The sequence below is a fragment of the Crocodylus siamensis genome, chromosome 3 (genome assembly GCF_052110815.1).
Source record: "Crocodylus siamensis isolate JL-2025a chromosome 3, ASM5211081v1, whole genome shotgun sequence".
Classification (NCBI taxonomy): domain Eukaryota; kingdom Metazoa; phylum Chordata; order Crocodylia; family Crocodylidae; genus Crocodylus; species Crocodylus siamensis.
This window is the reverse complement of record NC_143397.1, coordinates 169,815,704-169,842,219: the sequence shown is the minus strand read 5'-3', so window position 1 is coordinate 169,842,219 and position 26,516 is coordinate 169,815,704. Positions and strand designations below refer to the sequence as shown.

The 26,516-nt window shown below is 41.9% G+C and overlaps 1 protein-coding gene across 1 annotated transcript in view; it reads left to right on the top strand.

Moving 5' to 3' along the window:
- LOC149869105 (uncharacterized) overlaps positions 1-26,516 on the top strand; it is a 48,729-nt gene that overhangs the window by 7,219 nt on the left and 14,994 nt on the right. Inside the window, exons 2-5 of the mRNA XM_090037305.1 lie at positions 5,670-5,750; positions 7,251-8,116; positions 15,921-16,057; positions 19,058-19,215. Coding sequence (XP_089893431.1) covers positions 5,670-5,750; positions 7,251-8,116; positions 15,921-16,057; positions 19,058-19,215 — 1,242 coding nt within the window. The remainder of the gene's footprint in view (positions 1-5,669; positions 5,751-7,250; positions 8,117-15,920; positions 16,058-19,057; positions 19,216-26,516) is intronic.

The window sequence follows — 26,516 nt, the reverse complement described above, 5'->3', positions numbered from 1 at the left end:
ATTCATATTCATGTGCACATTGCATTTTCAATCATCTTTTTAAAGTGAATATTAGGTATACAAGAGAAACCATTCTACTGAGTAAATTCTTTAGATAAGGATTACTGTTGCAGCTGGTCATGGTAAAGCCTGTAACTTCATGCCACTTCAATTACTGCTTATACCTTACTTTTGTCTAAAAGTTGTCATTCTAGCAGAACTGAAAACCGATTTACCTAGCTTTACAACACTAACTTGCACAATGCTTCAAGTGAGTGGAATACTTTAAAACTGCAAGATGTAAGAATGAAACTAATAGTGCTGGGCTTGTCTTTGCTATACACTTAAAGCAGGGGTGGGCAAAATGTGGTCCGTGGGCTGGATCCAGCCAGCCGTAGACTCTGTTGCCCAGCAGCTACTACTGCCCGCGTGGCTGGGGCCAGCCTCCATAGAGAACCCAGCTGCAGCTGTGCTGTGATAGTGCGAGGCTGGGGTCACCACAGAGGCTGGCCCCAGTTGTGCTGGCAGGGGGCTGCTTCGAAGCCTCTAAGATCCTGTGATGGGGGCAGCATGGTTGGGGGCCAGGGCAGAGCTGCGATCTGCAGCCTGCAGTCTCTAGGCAGGAGTCCACAAGCAGTGGATTGTGACTCTGCCCTGGGTCTGGACCAAGCTTCCCCCACCACAAGATCCCACAGGCTGTGGCGCAGCCCCCTGCCCTGCCAGTGTGGCTGGAGCTGGTCTCAATGGCAACCCCAGCCTTGTGCCATCACAGTGCAGCTGTGGCTGGGGCCTTCATGAAGACATGCCCCAGACGTGGGCAGGGGCTGCTGGGAGATAGTGTGCTGCTGGCCGGATCTGCCATTTTGTCCACCCCTGACTTGAAAGCTATGGACAGAAGTTGATCACAAACCAGTTTAAGTGATCACAAACTTGTTTTAAACCTATAACAGAATAGAAGTGTGGTGCACATTTAAACCATTTTCAAAATGGCCAGACCTGGTTTAAGATGAACTTGGCTGAATGTAGTATCAGACTTAACTGATTTTAAGTCAAGTCGGTTTATGACAATTCTGTCCCAGACCCCTTCCTAGTTAAAGTTTTTAAATCACAGTCCCCCAGCATGCTTTTCAGCCCTGGGCTGTGCTGTCTGCTCCAGACAGCGGGGCTGGCCTGCTCATCTGCTCCCTAGTTGGAGCAGTGAGGGCTGGTTCACTTGCTACCTGCATGCCTCCTCCCCACCCCCCAGGCAAACCCCAGCTGGAGTCTGGGGCCAGAAAGGGGGGGGGGGTTAAACTCCCTTTCCCTTGAGTATGGAGTTGCCCTGCCCCACTCACTTAGTGCTGGCTGTGACCTGTACTACAAATCCCAGAGACACCTGGAAGCAAGAAGTGACAAGCAAACTTGCAGAGCCCTGCTGCTGTGGCTGTGGACTGCAGATCCCAGAGACCTTGTAGGCAGCAGAAAGAAGATGTGAATACATGGCCCATCTGGTTTTTTGTGTTTTGTTTTTTTTTGTTTTTTTGTTTTTTTTATGGTGGGTAGGAAATGCCTGAAATGAGAGAAATATGAATCTTTTCTGGCTGATGGAGAACTGTACTTCTCATCCCAGATCATACTTTTCAGGTAGCATAGGGACTTGAACCAAAATTTCCCACATTTCAAAGTGTATTACCAACAGTCTGTCTTTCTCTTCTCAGGACTCTAAACCTCTATGGCAAAAGTTGTTTTGTTTTTGTTTTATTTTGCTGAGACCTGATGCATTCCTACCAAGCATCTTGGTTTTGATGAAACGGCATATTTTTATAACATCTATATATGCTTATCTCTTACTGTTAGTTCTGTAGAGGGCAGGTATCTTAAAATACAGAAATAATTGCATTTTTTTTTTCTTCTCCTACCAAAAGAAAGATGTGAACATTGGTGATGAGTGTCAGTATCACTTGAAATACATGCAGGCAGGTTCCTTTTTGCAGTTGGTCTTAAATTTACTTCTTGCTTCATTTTAGCCAGTCCAATGAGAATTCTAAATGCTTTCTCAGTTATGGCTGTGGGCAAGAGTTTCCAAAAATGCAGCTGCAAAAATACCAAATAGTTTATGGGGTCAGTGAAACGAGACACAACCTTGGCTTTCAGTATGAATTATAGCTCAGCACAATTCCAACGAATTGTAATCTAATGGCTGCTCAATGGACCACGTGAAGAGAGGTAGCCACTGCAGCATCCACTTTACTGACACAAACACAAGGGCTATTTCGTTACACGTTTTAATTTTCTAGAAAAACTTGTGACTAAATCTCAAACATTGAGTATAATTATGATCTCTCTTCACTCTCAGACAGGATGTCAGATAAACAATAGCTGACAAAGCAAATGACACTCTCTTTTAAAAATCAGTTAATTAAAATCCCTGTTCAGTTTCAATTGTGGGGTTTTTTTTTTTTAAAAAAAAAAATCCAAAAAATAAATCTTGTCTGAATCCAGTAAATGACGATCTGCTTTGTCAAACATAATTTTATATTTGTAGAATGTGCAAAATGCTAAACCCTGCTTTATGTATGAATATGCTAATAATGGCTTATTAAATAAGTCAAACTTTTTTTAATCTTTCAGCTGTACTTTGGGAGCAACTCATTCAGTATGTTCTGACAATGTGTTGAATTTTAATAAGTCACTGAGGGAAAAACTGTCTGTATAAAGTATGTATTGCCTTTGCAGAGGTCTGGTTGTATCCAGTGTGTGCAAGTATGAACTATAATTATTTGGTAGAATCTTTGTTAGCTTCTGGATATTTTTTGTTTAAACCCTGTTCCTTCAAAGCTTCTGTGTCATAGAACAGGTCACAAACTTTGTATGTTAGCTGTTGCTGTACTGAATTGGTGAGAACCACTCCTTCAGTTTCTCTTAATTAACAAATATAGAGAAGATTTTGGATAAATTCTCCTCACTCCAAAATGGCTTGGTTTAGACCTTAAATCTCTAACATATTCAACTTTTGGAAGCTTTAGTTTTACACTAACTGGCCTGACCTGAATTCTTATTGTGGCTACCTGTCAGGTGCATCAGATGCTCTTATTCCTATTCACTCTTTGCTTTCCCCTAGGAAAATAAACCTACAACAAATTGTTGAGGAATGACAAAGGACGAAAGGATTGTAATAGCAAATCATTTATAGCAGCAGATGAGTCTGTCTCTTTCTAACCCTGACTTCCTCAGTTCTTTTTCTACCACACCATCCCTTGTCAACTGCAGACCATTTTTTATACTTCCTAGGGTGCAACAGAGTAGTAAAAACTAGATGCTCTCACTGAATCCATTCTGCATTCTTATCTGCTGACATGCTTTCAATTTAGTTTTAATTGGAAACCAAATGGAAAACATTTTTGTGACCTACTGTGATGATTTATAGCAGGCTATTAAACATACTGAAAACATGCAATTTTAAAAGACCATTACAGTTGGATCTCTGACCCCCACCTCGTCCCTCTTGGTCACGGGAAGTGTTGTCAAGATATTGCCACTCTCATAGTCAAGTCAATTACGCTTGTATGCACAGTAGGCTTCCCACCTACTGTAACACCTTGTAAAATCCTGTAGAAAGTTTCTTCACCCAGAAACTTGGTGTCCCCTTTGATAAAGCGGAAAGCATTCATTTTCCCCCCCCCACATCCCCCACAATGTCTAATGAGTACCACTTTATAACCGTATTAATCTTTAATATCATAAACTAAGATTGCATGATTTTTAACCAGTGGTGCTCAACCTTCTGGCCCATAGGCCTGTCTGTGGGTCAGGACAGGGTCTTGCATGCCTCTGCTGGTCCTTGTATGCCAGGATTGGGCCCTAGTGCCCTGCAGTATTCCTACTTGGCCTCGAGCACTGGGATCAGGCCCTGCACAGTGAATCAATGGGATAGCATAGCCATGCCATACTAACCCACTGCAGTTTCTGGCAGGTCCAGAAACTTTAGCAGTAGAGAAACAGCCATTGCTTCCCTGCTGCCAAACTTTCAGACCCATGGACTAGATGACATGGTTCTGGTGGCTGGCTCTGGCCTGCAGGCCAGGGGTTGAGCCTTCATATTTTAAACCAGTGGTTTTCCAATTTAGAGTTGCAAAACCGTTTTATAGCACTTCAGCTGTGGAACCCTTTACCCTTATCTTGTGAGCAGTGGCAGCTCAGCCTCCTGGTCTGTTCTGTCATTATCCTTAGTCTCTTTGCAGAACCCATGATAACCTACTGGAACCCTGGGGTTTTGCAGGGAAAATGCTTTTGAAATCCACCAATTTTTATCAACAATTCTCAGTGGACTAGAGGCAGTGTTGCTGTAGAAAATGACCTGTTTTTCCCCAGCAAACCTGGCCTGGTCTTTTGACATTTGTCTAAATTGGCTTAGCTCTATTTAAAAGTATTTATTTTTGTTTTTCAAGATTTCTGCTTTACTGAGGAGAGCAAAGGAGAGAATACTAGTATACAATGGCTTCCTGGCAGCCATTTTGAATTTTTAAGCATTATGGGTGTTGAACAATAGCTGTGTGTCAGACTCCTACTTAAATTTTCCAAGATGCATGTCATTCTGACTCTTTCTGAACAGGGCTAACCAATGAGGTATGTGGCATGGCAGCCCTCTGTGGTGCCACATGTTCAGCTGCTCTCTGCACTGTAAGGAATAATTGCGGAGGGTTGGCTTTTTGGCCCCTGGATATCCAGTGGCACATGTGGTAGCAGTGTGGGGCACCCAAAGCCAGAGCCACACTTCTTGCTGCTGGCCAGGTTCCCCATGGTAGGAGTGACATGGCTGCAGCCCTGGGAGGCCCTCAGGACCTCTGATAAGGCTGGGGCCAGCCCAGGGGTAACTTGCTACATGACAGAGTGTGCCTAGCATGGGTATTCCCCAGGGACAACTAGCAGCAGTACAAAGTGAGCTGTCACTAGTTGTCTGTATGGAACCAAATATCCATGCACATCTGGATGCAGCCAAAGACTTTAAAATACTCTTCCCCAGAACTTTTATACGTTGGTGCAGGTGTTGGCATCAATTTGGATTACCATTTATAGATTTTTGTTTTTACTATCAAGTGAGAAGTAGGTAACTATTGCCCAAGGGCTGGAAGGTATCCAGCTCTAGGGCTGCCCAGACACTTACTTCAGAACTTTGCCCACAAGCACTTGGCAGGGTCTCTGGAGCTGCAGAGTGTGGAACGGAGCAGAGTCCTGGTTGCACAATTTAGCTGTTTAAGCGTCTTTCAGAAAAAGAGGACTTATAGGGGTATGCTAAAGCATAGAGCAAATTATGTGGGAGCCTTGTAGTTAAATGGCAACAAAATAGAAACACTAGTTTAATTTACTACCTACCTAATAACATTTGTTTAAAAATAAAGTATTCCAAATACTACTTACAATGTTTCTAAAATATTTAATAATATGATTCATATTCTCCAGTTGGGAAACACTATCTACTTACTAAGACTCTTACTATAATACCTTTGAGGTGTAAGTTTGTAGTTTGGCGTGGCTTCAGCTAAGAGCTAAATTGAGAGGAAGGAAGGAAGGAAGACTAATACTCACTGGTTTTTCATCGCTTCACTTTGCATGTACACTGGTAACTTATGAACAAACATAAGTCTATCACAGAAGTTACATACATGTAACCTAATATTAATATTGAGATTTCATGTTTTGGTTTCTTCCAGTTTCTCACTTGAGAAATGAGGACATTGCTGCAATGGCAGAGCTCCCCTTTCTTAAGGCTGACATCAGAGAGATATTTGAAAGTAAGCATAATGCCTCTTCAGCACTTCATCCCAGGCTATCTACTCGGCAATCAGTGACTTAATATGGCAATGATTTAATACTCTTCTTGAAATCCAATCTTTTGATAAAGCCTATCAGTCACAAGTAATGTCTGACTTCTAGCTAGCTAACAATTATGATGTTTCCTTTTGTATAGAAGTATCACTTTTTTTTTTTTTAAGCATTTGACTTGAACCACAGTTTTTACTGGACATCAGATTTGAAATAACTAACTTCTGGGAAGTATTATCTTGTATGAACTTATAGTCTTCTACCCATCATCATCTTCTAAGATAAAAGACATAAGGCAACACTTGTGACAACTGAATTTGCTTTTAATAAAAGAGTTAACCCTTCATGAAAACACCTCCATCCAAAAGAGCACAAGATTTTTTTCCATGCCAAATCAGGACACTTACTAAGTTTTTATTCTGCAACCTGAGCTGTTTGACGACAAGTATAACATTGCACATAAGGACTTGTCACTATTACTTATAGTTCAGGCTGCTTACCACTTGCATTAAGACCCCAGCTTCAGCTATTCCTAATTTACTCAGATTGTAAAGTTTCATCCCAAGGATTACATTGTAAGGATCTGATGAAAAGTTCAGTTTCTTTGGACAATGAAATTTTCATACAATTCCCCATAATTTTAACCATACCATTGAAAAACTACAGTGCCTCCATGAGCTGAAGGGATAGCTTTGATTTTTTTTTTTGGCAAGATCATTGCCCTAGGGTTTATGGGGAGTGGTGCACAGAGTGGTTTTTTTTTTCTGTTTTTATTTTTTTGCGCCCATGAAATCCACCCAAACTTGACTGTTATGAGTAAATAGCAATTTACAGAAGATAAGTAATTTATTAACTGAGGATGAGCAGTGAAGTCCTTGGAAGACTCCATCTGCATTGCTGCTGCTTAAGGACAGAGCATGCTCAAATTTTTTTTTTGGTTTTCTTTTTTGTTGTTGTGTTGTTTAAGCTGGAATTCTTCCTATAATTACTCCTCTTGGCTTCCAGGGCTGCTAGGGGTCAGATACTGCAATTACCCACAAGAACAATTGTCTTTTTTTTTTTATGCTTTTATTGCCCTGCCTGTTATTTTGGTAGTGTGAAGTGAGGAAAGATGCCTGATTGGATTGCTCAAGAGTGAAAAGGAAGAAGAATGGGTGTGAGGGAGATGTACAGGGTAAAGGAGGACATGCTAGATGTTGAGGATAGGAAGCCTACTTCAGTGTAAGAAACAGCATTTGAGTATGTAGGATTTATATCGTAATGAGTATGCAAAAGAGTTGCAGGGCTGTTTCTGGCATTTCTGAGTGCTTTGCATCTTTGTATGTAGTAAATTAATTGTAGTGCAGTGGTATATCTACAGTCCCCACAATTAAGACTGTAGAATTGAGTCCATACTAAATCATAGATATGCAGCTATATCTGGATGACATAACTGATGGAAGTGTTTTTTGCCTTTTTTTTTTTTCCAGTTCCGTTAAAAAGCCATTTCAAATGTAAAAAGAGGAGGAAGTGCTTTTGGAGGAGGAACCAGCTCTGGGGAAGAAAGGTCTGGCACCATAGGCCAATGCTCCTGAAGGAGCACAAACGACCCAGCAGCAAATACCCCAAGACACCTCAGAACCAACACCAAGCTGACACAGATTCAAAGGCAGCCGTCTGCATGCAGCCACAGCAACAACAGCAGGGGCAAGGAGGCATGGCCCCGCAGGTGACTGTACAAGTACAGGGACTGGAGTTCCCACAGGTGACTGTGAATGTGCAGCCACAGGTGCAGCTGCTGAGCCAACGATGGGAAGTGCCACAAGTGACTGTGCAATTGCAACAATGGCAACAAGGCCAGGGTGCAGTGACTGTACAGGTGCAGCCACAGCAGCAGGGTCAAGGTAGGGTGGGTTTCCAGGTGACTGTCCAGGTACAGCCACAGATAGGCCATGACCAAGAAAGGCCACGGGTGGCATCACCCCAGGCTGAGGGCCAAGGTGAGGGAAAGTCCCAGGCCGCAGAGCAGGAGCAGCAAGAGAACCAAGATGAGGTGAAGCAAGAGGAAGATGTCGTTACTTCTGTTCTTTCCGAGTCATTTCAAGTGCCAAGTCGAGAAGGGCCAGAGAAGAAGGCACAAGACCAGAGCCAAGAGGAAGAAGGATCCAAAGCAGTGGTTCCCCCGAGGCTGGCCCAAGAAGTGGAAGGGAGAGAGACTATAGGACCAAAGGTGATGGACCAAGTGCAGGAACAGCAGCAGGAGGAAGACAGAGGGCAAGATAAACCACCCACATCTAACAAACTGCCACGGGAGATGCCAAATTATTTTGTCTCTATTCCAGTAACAAATGACCAGGTATTGTGAAACTGAATGAAGCAAAATGAACATTATTGGATGACTAAAATGCTGTTGTATCCATTGCTAGCACCACTTCCATACTTTTTTTTTTTTCTTAAAACAGTGTCTAATTCCAATTCTCTTCCCTGCTGCCCCCCCCCCGCCATTGCTTTCATGTTTAGTTTTTTTTTTTTTTTAACGTTCTGTGGTTCCCTCTAATCAGGGGTGGTATATGTGTCTGAATATTTTGCAAATCTCTGTATAGTATTTTTCTAGTTGTACTGTATGATGTGGAAGTGGTAGCTTACACCATCACTCTTAGTATTGTACCAAAAATTTGGCTTTGAAAACAAACTCAAGTATAGATGCACTGTATCTGCAAATGCCTTTTTGGAGAGGGATCTAGCAAATCACTTCACAATAATTTCAAGGCCTGTCACAAGCTGAAACTGAACCCATTTGCAAGGTTAAGAAAATAGTTCAAAATTCCATCCTGTCTTAAGAAAACTGTGGTAAGACTTTTACTCTGAATCCTCCTTTAGATGATGTGTCAAGTACAAGATTTATTTAAACTGCTTATGATGAAGGAATAATTTTGCACATTATCAGCTGAATAGTTGGCATAAATGTGTCTTATTCCCACGTTATATAATATGGGTGCCACTTGCTTTGGAGGAACAAATATCTTTTTCTGAGCCTTCTTTTTCTCCAGGATAGATGCAGGGGTTGGTTGGTTTATTTTAGTCCAACATGTTTTTGCATGTTCGAAGCAAAATTGTGCAAATGAGAACAACAAGATTAGATGCTGCACTATAAATGCCATTTATTGCCTAACTTGGTTAACCACGCCTGAAATGACTTAGCAGGTTGTTCCAGTGGAGACATCAGCTGGAACGAATAGCCCCAGTTCCCTATAAATTATAGAAAGGGTCTGTATGTGCTCACCTTCCTACGATCAGACTTAGGATCCTGACTATGCTGCTGGGACTTGAGTTTCTGTTAAATTTGGTTTTATTGTAGTTCAGGGTAGAGGCCTATACTCAGCAGGGAACAGGGGCAGTAACTTCACTGACCATCTATTTTAAGGGTAAGGTAAGTGGTTTCTTAAATGGACTCCCCACCCCTGCCAGGAACATCTTTGTAACCAGCTGAAGGTGCAGACCCATCTCTTAGCCATGGATAACTGGTTGAAAGGCCTCTACATTTGGCATAACTGCTTCTCCTTAATTTGTCTCTGTACCAGATGCAGGAAACCATTGGCTAATTTTTTTCAAACTGTAAACTTACTGAACTATTCTTCTTTTTTGGATGACAATTTTTTTTTTAAAGCCAGTTTGAAAATCTTTTCAAAATATCCTCTTTGTAACCTTGGGTAATACTTAACAGCCCTTTGATCTTCTATAATCTTGTCATCAAAACTTTCATCTCCAGTTTCTGGGAACTGGTATAAAGGATTGGTTTCTGATTTTTTTGACCTCCTTACTCCTCTTCCCCCCCCCCCCCCCCCCCCCCGATTTTGTGTGTGTTGTGTGGAGTGTTTTTTGCAGCTCTTATTGGTTCATCCACCCCCCCGCCCCCCAGCAATGCTTTCTCTATAGATGAAGCCAAAACTTGCTGGAATTAAGATTTTTTTTTTTAAACTTTGACTGACTGCTGTGCAATCAGTGAAATGTGGCTGCTGTTCTATGTTTTGAGGTTGAGATGGCTATTGGTCTTGACATCCCCATAGGATTTTGAAGATTTCTTAAGCATGAAGCCATGAACATCTACCTCTGTAGATTTAAATTTAATAAATGAGAGAACACCCTACAAACTTATTTCTCGATATTTAGATAGATAGGTTTCAGTGGACTGTCTCACCAACAACCTTGTATATCTAACTGGTGCCCACCAGAAAAGAATCCTTTTTACATGTACATAGGAGAACAGTCCTGAAACTGTTAAGTTTTTTCTGTGGTACATACAGCTACCTGTCTGTGGTTTTTTTGTTTGTTCATCTGTATGCCACTATTCTTAATTTGCATTGCCGCTTATGGTGCATCCTACCCTCACCCTTCACCCCATCATCTAATTGTTTGCAGTATATAATTTGACCTTTTCTCTGTTCTGCATAACTTTTCTCATACTACAGTCATCACCATACTATTCAAATGCTTTCCAGATGTGCATTAAAATGTGACTGAACATCTGCTATATCTTTGTGTTCTCATTCTTTCTCCAGTGCAAGAAAGACTACATAATCTTTTTTGTAGGATTTCTTCTTTTTTTTTAAAGTTTCTGGCTGGGGTGTTTTTCATTTTCTAAAAAACAACTTTGCATTTGAGAGAACAAGGTTATGCATATGCCTTGATCTTGACAGATCATGATTTTTATGATCTTTGCTTTGGGGTTATCACAAGGACATGGCAGAAGATCGTTGTAACTTTCTGTGATTCATTAAATGGATGCTGTATTGCTCCTCAATGAGTGAATAAGCATAGGTCTAAATGCAGGCAAGAGAAAAGAACTAACATGTATCAAATAGGCATAGCTGAAGCTGGAAATTGGAAGAGGGTTTCTAGAGTTCAGCTCCTCCGACAGTTAGATCCCTCTTGTAACAGGAGTACTGAGGGCAAAGTACTTCATTTTAAGATGTGACTGTAGCAAATGTTCCACCCAGGGGTGGTCATGTTGCCCCATGCTCAGCCCTTGCCAGATTGACTGATTCCCTAGGGGCTCTCTCCCTTTTTACTTGTCTGCCATGCCTTTGTCACCAGTTTCGGATAAAAGGGAGGTTTATCTGAGAGCTTCTCAAACCTAATTTTACTCCTAGGACCACAGATGTTTGGTCATTGACTTAACATCTATATTTTTTGTGTGCTCCATCCTCCACAGTACCTGCTCCCATGTCTTGTAGGTGATCTGGTAATGGATGACCTCCCCTGGGCTACAGGCTCCCAGCCCCACTCCTTTCTACTCCTGGGTGCTTTAGCCTTGCTGACACTGCTTTCTCTCTCTCTCTCTCTCTCTCTCTCTCTCTGCTCAGCTGTTTTGTTCCCCACACCCTGCCCTCTGGTAGGCCCCAGGCACTGGAGCTTCCCTCAACACACCCTAGTCCCCTCTGGGCACCAGACCCTCCTGGGGAGGCATTGGACCTTCTCTGGCTTTCTTAGTACCCCCTTCCTCCTAAACCCCTTGCCCCAGCTCCAGACCTGATGATGTGCTCTAGTAACCCCTGGACACTGAACCCTCTTGGTCTTCTTCCCCCTGCCCCTGAGGCTCCAGACATTCTAGTCCTAGTACCTCTTCCTTCCTGGGCCCTCTACCTCTCCCTCCTGCTGGGTTTGTTCTTCTGGTCTATCTGTCTGTCTTCCACAACCACCAAGTATATCTTTTTGCCCTGTCTTGGGATGAGGGCCAGGGGCCCAGCACCCAAGACCTGTCTGTTCCAAGGCCTGCTTTGCTACTCTTGGGCTCTCATCTACTTGCTGTCTGGACTTTTGGGCACCCTGGTCCTCTGCTTTCTGCCCATCTCCAGGCCATGGGCTCTCCTGCTGTTTTTCCCAAACCTGTCTGTTCCTGGGTTCAATGCTGCTTGCACCAGCTTGGCAGTTATCGGAAGCCTTGCTTCCGGGAGCTCCTCTTTCTGTGGACTGTTTTTCACACTTTGAACCTTTGATCCCCACATCACTCCTACCATTTTCTTCCTTGGTTGTCCCACCAAAAAAAAAAAAAAATCAGTTGTATCTTTCAAACTTTGGCCCCACATGGGGTGGGGGGGGGGGGTGTTTAAGGCCCATGATCTCTGGGAAGATGCAGATAGACAGAGGTAGACTGCCTGCCCAGCTCAGGCCCTGGTTTTACATGCCTCAAGTCTGGCCTACTTCTGGTCAGCTGACTCCTTAATAGACTCCCCCCCGCCCCCCTTGCAGTCTGCTCTTCCAGCAGACTCTCTTCTTAAGATGACAGGCATGCACCAAGCACCCTGTCACAAACTTGATCTGTTTTGTGACCGATTTTAATGCTAGTTGTCTAATTTTAAAGAATGGTCTCTGACCCAGGAAGTTCTTTTGTGTGTGTGTGTGTACAAAGACATGTCTTGTATACTCCATAGTGCCCAAGTAGAATCTTTATTTCTCTTTTCATTTTACTTGTGCCCCTAAGGCTGAAAACAGATGTTTGTACGAGTTTATCTTGGAATAAAATGGTTTACCCTGGGATAAATACAGCATCAATCTGTTGCCCTTTTTTAAAGTTTCCTGGATAAGAGGTAGTAACAATTTATCCCAGGATATTGCAAAGTGTGTCAGGTATAGTTATCCCAGGATTGAATAATTGAATCAATGGCAGAAAGATGGCAGCATATTCAGCTACTGACCAACACAGGCTTAGTCTATTTGGGGACCAATGCAACAGCTGTCCCTAGGCTAAAGAAGTTGTTTGACCATGAGGGCATGGGGCTTCCTGCCATCTTTCTGTTTTTTCCTGGACAGAAGAGAGGCCACACTGCCACTTCTGGAAGGTTGGTACTGCAGACATGCACCCCTTGTGACATGGAGTTCCAAGGAGCATTTTACTAACTTAAGGCAATAAACTTCACTTGAACTGGTTTTGACTCAGTATTACTGTGGTTGCAGGGGAAGGGGGGAGGGCTGGGACCCTTCTTCTTATATTTTAAGTGATTAGTAGCCTGTCTTTTTTTTTTTTTCTTTCTAAATTTGAACTCGAGGCCCTGATGCATTATATTAATATACCAGTACAACATACCAGTTAAATGCACAATAAAACTTAGACATATTACAAATAATTATCAGAGTAAAAATGGCCAACTAGCCACAAAGACTTCTTTGTGTTTTGGCTTCTATCAGGCTTTAACTTGAACATGTGGCATATAAGATGTGGGGTGACAGACATGACCAAACACTTTTTTCCCAGCATCCCAGGGTTTGCTGCTCCTTTTCCCTTGCCCCCCCTCACAAGGAGTCAGTGACTCTTTTCTGAATTCTCCTGCCCCAGGATGCCTCCAGTAAGAGAGATCATGACCGACTTCTCCTCTCTTTCCCCAACCAGTCTTCAAAGTTGCTTCTCTTAAAGAGCCACGAGTACCTTTTCCTGTGAGAAGCAGGAGAGAGATGTTCAACATGACATGCTTTACTTGCATATAATAGTAATCTGACAGAAGGGGAGACAGTTTGCTTGGAAAGCTGCCAGTGGAGACAGCATGGGGAAAGACAAGAAGTGCAAACTAAAACCCCTCCCAAGGTCTGTGGGAGGTTGAGTCTTGCTGCCTTCTGTCTTCACGTGGATCTCCCTTGATTTGGACAAGGGTCAGGGAAGCTCAGAGCTCACTTTTCACTAGCAGCATAGCTAAAGGGTGTGTGTGTGTGTGTGTGTGTGTGGGGGGGGGAGGGAATGAAAGCCCCTTTCCAGCTCCCCTTGATTGTGAGGGGAGTGATAGCTAGCTTCTAGCTCCCCTTGCTGGTGAGTTTGGCCAAGCACATTTCCAGGACACCTTTTCCCCACTTTGGATAGCCTGTCCTGCACACATGAAGCAGGTCATGGGGCATGACACCTGTTGCTTGATGGAAATAATGTCTGCCAGTGATTTTGCTTTAGCAGAAATTGCTGCTATTGTTTGTTAGATACTATGATGGGGATGAGGTTAGCAGAAGGTGTAAGAAGAAAGCTCTGATGGGATTTAATATAGCAGTAGTTTTCAACCTGTGGTTCGTGGACCCTTGCTGTTCCCCTTTGACAGTCTGTAGTCTGCAAAAGATGACTATGATCAATTGTAAATGTGGGTGTCCATATATCTTAATTCAAAGGGTTCTGCACCTCCACTTTGAAAATTTTTTGGAGACTCCAATGAAGAAAGACTGAAAACCACTGGTTCAGGGTTTTACCCACATCAGTCTTTCAGGGAGCAGGAGGTATTTTGTAGGTCCCTTTCATAATGGAGAGTAGTCTGCATAAGATGGTTTGGTCATTAGATTTATACCCTACCCTACCCAAAAGGCTCATCAGTTTATAATAAGCACACAACCATGATTCCCCATACAGCTCCCCAAAACCAGAGAGCTATTTTCCTGCCCAACCTTGATGCAAAAAAAACCTCTCGCCAACCCCAACTACCACTTGCATCCTGATGCAAGAAATCTCTTCCTACCCACTCCCACTGCCCTGACTCATCCCCAGGGGAAATTTTTTTTTCTCCCCCACCCTCCTGCAGTGTTCCCTCCAAGCCAGCAACCCCTCTGCTACAGAAAGTGTGAGTGTCACCACCTTCATCCAAAGCCATACCTAACTTGTTTCCCTCCCCGATAACAAAAACCATGCAAATCCCCAAGCATGTTAACAATCAAGTAAAAAAGAGACTTTCCGGACCTACGTTGGTTTCCACCAGAAGAGTGCCCCTAAACAGCACAATGGGCAGAGTGACTTTTTTCTCACCTCCAGAATACTTGAGAGGGTGGTGTAGAGGTGCACTTTGCTATGCAAGACTTAACCTGCTCGGTAGAACTCAAGGCATTGGTTTTCTCTGCTCATCTGATACTGCAAACAACTAAGGTATCGCTGAAGAAAAATGTTTGATTCTTATCAGTCTGCCTACAACCTGAGGGGGGTGTGCCACACTCAAGGCAGTTTGGTGATAGAATAAGGTACTACTTATCTGTATTTCTAATAAATTACCTGGCTGCAGAAGGAAGTGTTATTCACTGTGAGAAACTATCCAAAAACTTGTAAGAATTCAAGTAGCTCAGTGTTGTTTCATACCTTCAAATTGGTTGCCTTCCTATGTGTGGATTTATATTGAAGCTCAGCAAATATCCATTATTATTGTACAGCATTTTTTGATTTTGCTACAAATATGCCAATCCTCTCTTCTTGGGAGTAACTTGATTTTTGTTTCACATAATAAAGTAGATAATTCATGTGCTAATGCTAAGTCATTTCACTGAACCATATGTCTTTAATATATATTTATGTACAGATACTTGCTTTTGTATATTCCTGAATACATAATCTGGAATTATAGCTTACTCTTTGGAACCATTTGAAAATTATAAAAATGTATAAACAGAAATTTTATAATCTTCATGTGTACTACCATCTCTCTCTCTCTCTCTTCCCAGCCCCTCCATCCTTATCAAAGACTTTCAGAAAAAAAACTCTAGGTCTCATCATGTCAAGACCCAGAACTGCATGGTCAATTCCTATAAAATGTCATTCTTGGAGAAAAGCACATTTAATCTGTTGAACTATGGGTTGGCTATTCCAGTTCCCTTTTGGGAAGAGACATCAATTAAATCTGTGATCAAACTTGTAATCAGAAAATGGTATAAGATTAATTATGGGAATGCTATTCAATTTCTACAGTCTATTAACAACTGACAACTGCACAACTCACATTAATATTTACACATCACTGCTAGCTTTTATTGTAGCACATTTATGGTCAAACTTAGAACTGGTATAAGATCCATGGAGTTTGCTTGGCTTATGTGAGTTCTGAATTTGGCCCACAGGCTTTCAAAAAAGAAAGCATATTGGCTGATTTTTTTGAATTGGTTTACCTCAAGGTGCAAATTCTGCTTGGGTTTACACCTTTAATCACCTTTTAAGTTCAAGAGGCGCTGCAAATGTAGCGAAGGACAAGATTCCAAGTATAAATGCATATCTTCTTGGCCTGAAGAACCCAGTTGCAGGACCTTCACAAATCTCAGAATTACTTTTGTCCATGGGAAGGTAACTCGTTCCTGAGATGTTCATTTCTTTCTTTCTCAAACTCTGGATTCTTTTAGTTTTAAAATGATATGCTTTTCATCTGTTTACTGCATTGCAGATTTTAGACAAAATTGAAGATGTACAGGAACTCATATTTACTAAAGAACCTGCCTTGCTGAGAGCTTTAATTCCTGTTCAGACTATGCATCTTACCATCATTGTTGCTCATCTGAGAACAGAGGAAGAAGTAAAAAAGTAAGAATTAAAATAAATGCAAAGAAAAGTTTCTTTAAAATGACTCCATGGCCTTTCCATTCAAAAGAGCCAAAGGGGAAAAATTTTTCTAGGCACTAGTCATTATAATTATTCATAAATACAGTGCTAAGCTAGCTGGTTTGCTAAGCACTGCTGTTATGAAATACAGATACAATGTAACATTGGAGCTTTAATTTTTTAAAAGGAGAAGATCCTGCCAATGTATGGGGTGGGGGGAAGCAGCACCATGCATCTAAATACTACTTTGTGATAATTAAATGTAGAATGCTGACTCTTCTGAGTATTTGGAGTGACTATAGATTCTTGGAAGCTATGACTGGATTAAATGGAAAGTCTTAGCTCCTGAGATGCCTTTAGTCTTCCATAAAACCTAAAGAGAAGAAGAAACTGAATTGCAAGGGAGCCCTATTTTGAATGGCTATTAGTCTTTATAAGAAGGACTTCAGCATAGCCAGCTGAAATGATTCCGAATGTATTTAAAAGTAATTTTCCATTTTAATTTGGGGAAACTCAACTGGTTGAAAGAAAATTGATCTTTATTTATGTAGACAGACTATGAATCTTCTTAGGACCCATCAGACAGTAATTTGTCTGAAATGAGGTTTGTTTTTGTTTTTTTTGTATAGCCCTTTTTGGTAAGCTTGCAAGAAGGGGTGTGAAGGGAAAGCCTTTAATAGTGTGATTTCTGCTATAGCTTCTAATTGGGGGGGCTGTCCTCCTAGAGGCTGAGGACATGATATGACTGTGAACAGGTGGCTGAAGAGGTGATTGAAACTAACACGCGTCAATGAAACTAAAAATGTGTGCATGTACACACAGGAATGGTTATATCTAATGAAAAGAAGTCTTCCCACCAAACTCTCTCCATGTTTTACCCTCTTCTTATTAGTAGATCTGTACTGCACAGGTTCTTCCTTGAGCTGGTGCTTTGTGTTAAGCACATGAAAGGATCCAATTGCATTTTGTGAGCGAGTATTTTAGGGCGTGTAGATAAAGCGTGTGTGTGTGTGGGGGGGGCTAGATTGAAGTGGTGGGTTTTTAAAAGCACTGCTTCAATTTGGGGCCAAGTAAAGCCCCATATCAGCAGGGCATGTGCCTGACTTACCTGCCTCTCCAGCGGTGGGGAGGGGAGGGTGAGCTGCCAGCTAGTGGAGTGGTCTCTGGGCTGCAGGCAGGGGGCTGGTGCTTCTCTCCATGGCAGTGGCGGCTCCTGCCTGCAGGCACATGGCTCGGGTGGTCCCGGGGGTACCACAGCTGCAGAGGGAAGTATCAGGCTCCTGTGCAGCTCAGGCAGGCAGGCTCCAGGAAAAAAACAAACAAACAAAAAAAGCCACAATCTGGTTTTGTTTTCTTGGGTGGAGCTTGCCTTCCTGGGCTGCTGCCAGGCTGCCTGCATGGGCTTCCTGCAGAGTCCCAGATCTGCATGGAGCCCAGTGCTCCACTCTGCAGCTATAAGGCAGTGAACTAAAGCTCCTTGAGGAGTGTTTTGGTTTGCTGTGCCCCAAGTCATTTAAGGTCCATTACACTGCCAAATTTGCTACAGCAGCTGGAATTGTTGCACAATACACTGCCAACATGCGCAAACTCCAACATCATTAAAGAGGTGCAAAAGCATTTAATCTGCTTTAAAGTGTTGTGCACATGTGCCCCTCATTTTGTCTACACACAGCCTTACTTCTCAATCCTAAATCATTGAAGCAGAAGCTGAGCCTGTGGAAAATGAAATGTCTCACTGTAGAGCAAAAATTCCTCCGGCAAATTTCATTACATTGTTATTCCGAATGGTGATTTTATCCCTTAATCTGAATGATGTCACATCCGTAGCTATGGTGAGAGATTCTGTGTAGTAGCCCCTCCAAAAGTTCTTGTCTTCTAGCAAGTCCTAGATTAGCAGCTTTTGTATTGAAACAGAAACAATAGTGTCCTTTGGTAGGGAAGACTCTCTAATATAGACAGTCCATGGTGTCAGTAAAATATTAAGTGCCTTCTGCATGCACAGAACAATGTCAGGGGTATTAACATTCACATTTGCTACATCTGAAGACTAACCATAGATTATACAATGCAATAGTTTACTAAATATTTGGACAATTTGATTCTATAAATCAAATGCACTAAAAATTTATGTAATTGACAGGTAGGTGTCCCTTAACCCTATTTTCTACCTGTGGCAGCTGCCATCTTGGATGACATACCAGTGACCTCCAGCATGAGTTTATACAGCTTGAGTTTTTAAAGAGGCAGGATGTGCATTTAGAGGACAAACTGTAACTGACAGTTCAGTTGCATCTAAATTGCAAACCCCCTGAATAATGACAAACCTCTTGTTTAAACATCAGTGCCTGATTTAGCAAGGTAATTAAAGCATGTTAGCAATGTAATATGCAAGGTACCTAGCTTTAGCAAGTTGTTTTAAATATCAGCTTATGCACTTGCCCAATTATTGTAGCCTTTCCAAAAACATTGTTTTGGATTTGTAATGGCTTCTGTCCATCATCCATAGGTTAAACGATCTCCCACTGGGATCAAGGATTGTTTTAGTTTTAACACTACAGAAAAATAGGTTAAGTTGTAACAGTAACATTTAATGATAGCACAAAAAATCAAAGTTCGTTCTTTTGTGTGATTTCAGTCTGAAAGAACAATGTAGTATACTTCTGATGTACTAACAGTATTGGGGAAACACGGTAGATGTATCAAACTCTAAGTGCTTGAAAAGGCTATTTAAGGGTGTAATGCATCTCGGTTTACTCAAACCACTTTCGTATCTTCTATCTGTAATCCAAGTGATTGTATTGAACCTTACAGCAAAAATGCATTTTGCTCTCATACCTTCTGTAATGCTGAAGAATGGCCTCCTTGCCAAAAATCAGAAGCATCGTAGCAATCTCGCATAGCTCTAGTGTTATACTCTCTGGGTGATTATTAACCTGTCAAGTGAATCTCCCTTTTAAGGTGTTGATTTTATTTATTTTTAAGGGCTGTCTTGGCACTGAAACAGAGCAAAGCTAAAATAGAAGCCATCTTACAGGGTGAACTCCTTAACATGACCTTTCATGGAATTGGGCAATTCAACAACCAAGTGGTATATGTAAAAATGTCAGAGGATGAACAACAAATGCTAAGTAAAATTGCAGGTAAGCATTTATTTAAACTGACCTGCCACTTGTGTATGATTTTATTTTTTCCCCCAATATTTTTAGGGTCATCTTAAATAGTCAGGGATGGCTGGGACTCCTGTGGGGAGGTTTTCACATTTTTATTTTTGCTTTGTAAACAGACACTTTTCCCCACTGTTGTTTAAGACCCTTTTTTCTATATAGTTTAATCATGGCTTCCTCTCAAGGGAGGGATGGAATAAGTTTTTTATGCACAAGTATGGGGAAACTTTTCTGTGCCTCAGTTAAGTTGTAAAGGTAATTCAACAAGTCTGTTGGAGAAGAGGAAACGGGAGCTGTTGAATATTCTCAAGTATTCTGTCTTCAAGACTGTGCGCATGTGTGTGTCTTTTAAAGAGGAGACTAAAAAGGCTTACTAGAAAGTGTAGAATCTCCAAATGTTAATGAGATTGCTCTGCAAGTGAGTATTTGCTTCCCCCATGCTGAGTTAACTTGCAGAAAAAATGCTGGTAATTCTTGCCTGCTATCATTGGTCCCAGAGATGGCTGCATTTCTGTAGTTGGGATGCATGGTATTTGTCCCTGGAAAGCTTGCAAAGAACTTTTTCCCCAACTATTTAGTTGGTCTAATAAAAGAGATCACATCTACCCAACCTTGCCTGATGTTTGTGAAGCACTTTAGGATCCTTTAGACTGAAGTTGCTATAGAAGTGTGACCTAATTTTCATGCAAGAATGTGATTTACTGTTCACTCTTTTACCATGTACAAAATTCTTAAGAATACTTAATTTATTTAAGCAAAAATAGCTAGAAACTAATTCATGGGAAAAAAAATGACAGAAAACCTATGGAATCTTTATTCTCAGGGAAGAATGTCTGATAAGCATTTCTGTTTGCTTTCTGCATTCAGAAAGGCTTCAGACTGTCTCTTCTTAAGTTTCTAAAAGCTATTTTAGCCTGCAGTGCAGAGCCTAGTCTGAGCTTTTGGAGTCCCAATTCCAGCAGAGCAGAAATAATCAATATATGATGGCATTTTTTGCCAACTTCATACTTGGCCAAAAATAGCTTCTTCCAACAAATGTTTCTCAAAACGTGTTCAGCACAGAATTGGCCATATGTTTGTATCTGACTTCTGTCAAAATATTTCCCCTCTTTAAAGGAAAACAGAGTTCCATAATTGGTGATGAATAAGAGGATAATGCATACACTTTACCAAAAACCAAATGTGAGGTGTATGTTTTTTGTAAACTTCTGCTTGAGTATTAAGGCTATTTAGTTAGCTACTACATTTGTTCATTATGATATTTAATTCATAAACAGAAGATTTATTTTTTCCCCTCCTCCACTCCTTCCTTTCCCCCCTCTCCCATTCTTGAATTCTTAAATTATGCTGGCTCTTCCCCTCTTAACTGTTTTTCCCCTTCTCTAATAAATGGATAGTATTGTATCTAGGTGGGAAATGTCTCTCTAAACTGTTTGTCTCTGCATCTCTGTTAAATAAAATTTGGCACTTCTATCCATTACCTTTTGCTGGACTCTAGCCTTCATCTTCTTTGATTATCCTCTGGTATGGATGTAGATAATTTTAGACCAAGCCAGCTGTGCTTTTGTTAAAAATAGTCTGACACTGTCTTTGCTTATTTGGAATAGAACCTCAACAAATTTCTTTATGCCCAAACTATTTCTTTTTTGATATGCCCTTGATACATTTGTCTAAAGACAAAATTATCCTGATTGTGTTGGATAAATCCACAACATGTGCCCCTTTTACTTATTCATCCGCCAATCCTGGTACTTTCTAAATTTAACGCTCTCCTGCATCCCCTCAAAACAACATATTACAGCATGTTCTTGAACGCCTATCAAAATAAACGCTGCATATACTGTACTCTGCAATATACCCCTCCAAATAAACCTTGTAAAACTGACTCTCTTCTCAAAGTCCCCCTGCCATTGTTGCCATTTATCCCTTACCCATTATCTTTTTTACAGAGGGGTATTATTTTTACTGCCAATCAGTTATGCCACATCATACAAGCAGAGATGCATGGGGCTTCCCCAGCCAGCCCCCAATTTTGACCTGTTCCAGGACTGTGCACCCTATATATAGTTGTCATAGAAGATAACTGAAGTTGCAGTAATTTAAAACTTGGTTACAATATAGGGGCACAAACTTCCACCTGGATTGCCTGCCTGGATAACTTAGAAACTTCAGGAGTTCTGGAAACAAAGGATCTAGTCCCAGTGATATTAATCCTTCCCCCATTCTATCAAGATGAGAATAATTTTGATTGCAAACCCCAGGCATATGCTTTCAGTGCTTGGTTTCTAAGATATGATTGTTCATTGATTGCCTGTACTACTTCAAAACTTGCTTGCCCATGAAACAGCCTGCAAGTTTTTGAACTATGACCTCTGTTACCAGTGCTCTTGCTACTCAGAAAACACTCAAGGAATGTAGTATGCCTTCTCTTTATCCTCTAAGCACATAATGAGACTTGAAAATATTCATCAAAGGTCATGCCAATTCGACTGTACTGTCTCCATTGTGAGTTTAGGACCAGTACCAAGATGCCTGTCTTGGCCATTTGCTCCCATGCAGGATACAAAAAACAAAGGGTGTAGTTTATGCTGACCCTTGAGTAAGCTCCAAAATGCAGGACCAGGATACAAAGCCAGGGGTGGTCCTGGGACATGTGCTCAGTATGGGCGTGTGAAACAGGCTATATTAAATTTTTGGATTTGGCCCAAATTGGGGATGATGATTCAATTTGTTGATTTGGATCACTGTCCCCGATTTCGATTGGGCTGAAATCTGAAGATTTGATGCTGATTCAGAGAATCAGCAATTTGTACATAGACACAGCTTTAAATGTTTGTTTTTTGTTTTTGTTTTTGTTTTTCTACATACTTTGAGGTACCAGGTGCAGCTTGTAAATGCTGTAATGCTGGGGCAGATGGAGCATCCCACAGAAGCCCCGGGGGGGGGGGGGGGGGTGGAACCGTGTGCTCAGAAGTGAACCTGGAAGTGGACTGGAAGTATTTCCAGTTTGCTTTTGGGGCCGAGCCCATGGGGGAGCCTGTCCATGTTCCCCGAGCTCGGCAATAATCCAAGTGGGGCCAAGAGGCACCAGCTGGGTGGCACGCAGGGGGGACCCTCACTCCTCAGTGGACCCAGAAATGGATGAAGTGCTTCTGGGTCTGTTGCCAAGTGTACTGGGGAGTCCCCTGTGCCCCTGTGGGATGCTCCATGCACCCCACCATCGCAGCATTCACAAGCTGCCTGGTACCTTGAGGTATGTTTAAAAAAAAAAAAAAAAATTTTAAAGCTGTGTCTACGTCTGAAATCGTGAAATCTTTCCAAATCTCTCTGAATCAATTCAGAGGGTTCCCATTTGATTTGGAGAGATTGAAGGGTCTCCTGATTTGATTCAGATTTGGAGATCTGGCCACCAAATTGGGACGAATCTCCGCCAAATCAAATTGGGAACCAAAACTTCACATAGCCGTAGTGCTCAGGCCTGCTTGAAGCTGGCTACGTTGCCCAATTTCTGTGACTTACCCACTGAGCTGGTGGCTAAGGTGTTTTTTCTGCCACAGTACCAGGATCAGTGAAGACAAGCCTGGAGTCTCTTCCTTGAAATATATTTCTGACTTAAATGCATTCCCAGCTGATTATCCCAGTACAAAGCAATTCCTGCAAACACAAAAAGCAAATCCTCTCTGTTTCTCTGTCGCCCCACTTCTTTTCTCTCTCTCTTTTGAGTGGGGCGTAGATTAAGCATTGCTTTTTGGACAGGCTTCCAGAAGGAAAATCCATTCGGTAAGAATGATTGATTTGTTCAGGTAGCTTACTACCAGCTTGGTTAAGCACTGAGTTGGAATGGTCTTACCAATAGTGATTTTTGGTCGGAGTGGGTCAGCATTATGTAATTCTGAATTTAGTGAAATTTTCAGAGGATTTGTAACACATGGAAACAAATATTTACATATCCCCTTTCTCTAGTATTTATATTCTGGAGTTGGCCTCTAAAATAAACTTTGTCTCTTTGATGTAAAACCTAATGCCTTAAAACTTGGTACCCATAGGCTGCCAACAGATGTGAAAAAACCAAACAAACTGTGCTTTACCAGAAAAGGAAATGCATCAGTTTGACTCTTTTTTTCCCCAGCATCCTAGCATCTGTATGGATTGGGTGCTTCAGCAGAGATTTTTGGCATCTTTTATGTAAAGGTGATTCAATCAGCTACTACATAAAAGTGCCAAAAAGCCTTGCTGAAGCACCTAATCTATACAGATGTTGGGTGAGCTGAATCAAATTAACACAATGCTTCTTCTGGGCATATGCTGTGCTCAGTGCATGGGGAGGGGTAGTGGGGTATTGAGCTGAAAATAAAGCTCTTTTTTTTTAACATCTGTAAGCAGCCATAGATCTCTGGGTCTGTTCTGGAAACTGGTTTTCCTCCCCCAGCTCCATACAACAAGTAATCATATTATGTAGAAATGAAATTTATGAAGTGAATAAATAACTATTTATAAAATCTCCATTTTTGTGGGTTACTTAAAACTTATGCTACAGTCATCTCAAGCAGTTATTACAGAGCTAATGACTAACTCTTCAAAGTAGGTTTAAGTAGAATTTTTTCTAAATTGGACAGGTTTTTTTGAGTAATCCTCAGGGCTAGGGACAGAAGTTATGCAAACTGGTTTTAAGTGATCAGAAATAGAGTTAAACCTGTAACAGAGCAGAAGCTCAGTGCACATTAAACAAGTTTCAAAATGGCTGAAACTGGTTTGAGAGAAACCTGGTTGAATGTAGCATCAGACTACTGATGGTTTTTTTTTTTTTTTTTTTTGGGGGGGGGGGGGTGTCAAACCTCCTTTATGAAACTTGTACCCTAGACCCCTTCCTGGTTTTAGTTAAATTGAAGTCCCCCTGCATGCTTGCTTTTCAGCCCTGAGCTGGGCTGTGGTATCTGCTCTAGAAAGCAGAGCTGGGCCCACCCCTCTGCTCCCTAGCTGGAACAGTGAGGGCTGGCTCACTGACTTCGCTAGCCTCTCCATACAAAACCTGGATCAGGTCTGGGGCTAGGGAGGGGGATTAAACTTCCATGAATGGCACATGACTCTGGTGGCTGTGGGGGGCATGCTGTACTGGCAGTGGTGGGAGCATGGTGGCAGTAAGTGTGGAGTGCCTGCAGACACCACTGGCACTGTTGGCGGGGGTGGGGCCTGCAAGTGCCAACCAAGGGCTGGCGACCCACAGGCACCAGCGGTGGTAGCCAGCGATGATGGACTACCTGCAGATGCCACTGATGGTGTTGGCATCAGTGAGTGGTGACCACCCGCAGGCACCACTGACAGTGTCAGCAGTGCCTTTTTTGCAGGGAGTGCATCACGCACATGGGGTATACGTGCTCCCCGTACTTGTTGCCCCTGTAAACTTCCTTTCCCCTGTGTAATGGAGGGAAGGAGTTAAACTTCCCTGCCCCACTTGGTCAGTGCTAGCTGTGACTGTGGACTACAAATCCCAGAGGCACCTGGAAGCAAGAAGAGGAAGTGATGAGCAACCCTGAAGAGTCCAGCTGCTGTGATGTGTGGACTGCAAATCCTAGAAACCTCTGGGGCAGCAGGAAGAGGAAATGAATATACAGCCCATGCTGACTATATGCCAAAGAGCCATGCTCTAGTGCCTCCTGGCTTAAGCCACTGCAGGCATGTGGCTACATTTCCTGAATCAAAAGTGAATGTCTGTTCATTTGCTTTGTTGGTTCAGTCTTTGCAGCTCAGACTAACCTGCAAGGACTGAATCAATTCAGCCTCAGGCTTTTTGACTGTTTGTACTTAGCCCAGAAGTGAAGGTCAACATAGCCCTTAACCAGTGTGCTATTATGAAATCTAGTATATGTGACATTCACTGTTAAATGGCTTACACATGCCTGAGACATGTTGGAGTAATCTCCTAAAAAGACTGCCACCATGATGCTGTACTCTCTTCTGACCGGACTTGCCCAATCTCAATATCCCTCAAATCGCCAATCTTCTTTTTGCAGCTAGCAAAAGGGTTCCTTGTTGCAACAAATGCAACCCAACCCTTTGTGAAAAAACAACTCATAAACTACCAAATTGTTGTAGCAATACATTTCATCTTGGTTACCAATCCTTTCAAGTCAGCAGTATAAATCTGTGGGTAACTGGTGGAAGAAGCAATTCCAAATGTCACAAGTTTGTTTATTTGTTTGTTTTGTTTTTAAATCAGCTTGGCCAAGTTCATATATTCTCTTCTGTATATACATCCTAATATTCATGTGAACAAAAACTGTTTAGAGCAGGGCATTGTTTACTGTATTTACTTGAATAGAAAACAACTCTGATTATAAGATGACCCCACCCCGCCCCATAGGTTCTGTATATGGAAAATTTATAAATTTGTTATAATTTTCCAGGTATAAAATCTAATTACTGGAGATTTGACTTTTAATTTGTCCCCTTCCCACTGCTATATCAGGGAAAATAAATCTGGGGGGGTCAGGTAGTCCCTTTGCTCTCTGCTTCCCTCCAGCTGTTTCCCGTGCCAGGCTCTTCCTCTTCCTTGCTATCATGCCCTCCTCTCTGAGCACGTGGACATGAGGAGAAAATTTTGAAAACAATAGCCTTGAAATTAAACACAGCTGTAGTAATTTTCATACAGAACCCACACAGATTTGTCTAGAACTGATGTATGTTACTTTTTTTGAAACTGCTGCAAGTTTTAGCACAGGTACTCTATTAACACATTTTTAAATAATACTTTGAGATCTATCTAATATATAGTACAGACTATGGATAATATTAGTCTGAAACCAAAGGGTTCATTATTTACCACATAATTAGTCTGGGCCCCAACAGGATCAACAACATTTTGGGTCATGGTGACCCTACAGCTCAGCACTGTTTAGTGTGTGTGCATTTCAGATACCCTACTCACAAAGGATGCATGTGTTTAATTATCCCCCTAATAATAAATAATGCTGCAGCCAGGTGTTCTTGTCACCAGTCCTAGGAAACTCCAAAATGTATATACAGACTTGATTTGGCTTCACCTCATGAAGGATGGGGCCACATTAATCATATGCACAAAGCGAAGAGAAAGGGTAGAAGGGATTCTGGGTGAACTATATGCAATATTGTGGCTTACCATGCTTGAAAGTGTTGTGACTGAGGGAGACTGCGCTTAATAGGCACTATAGAATAGCTTGCTCAGATGGGCTGTACTGGCCTATCCTTGTGGTAGTTTCTCAATCAGCATATTGCTTCTTGATCTCTTGTGGCCTCAGATC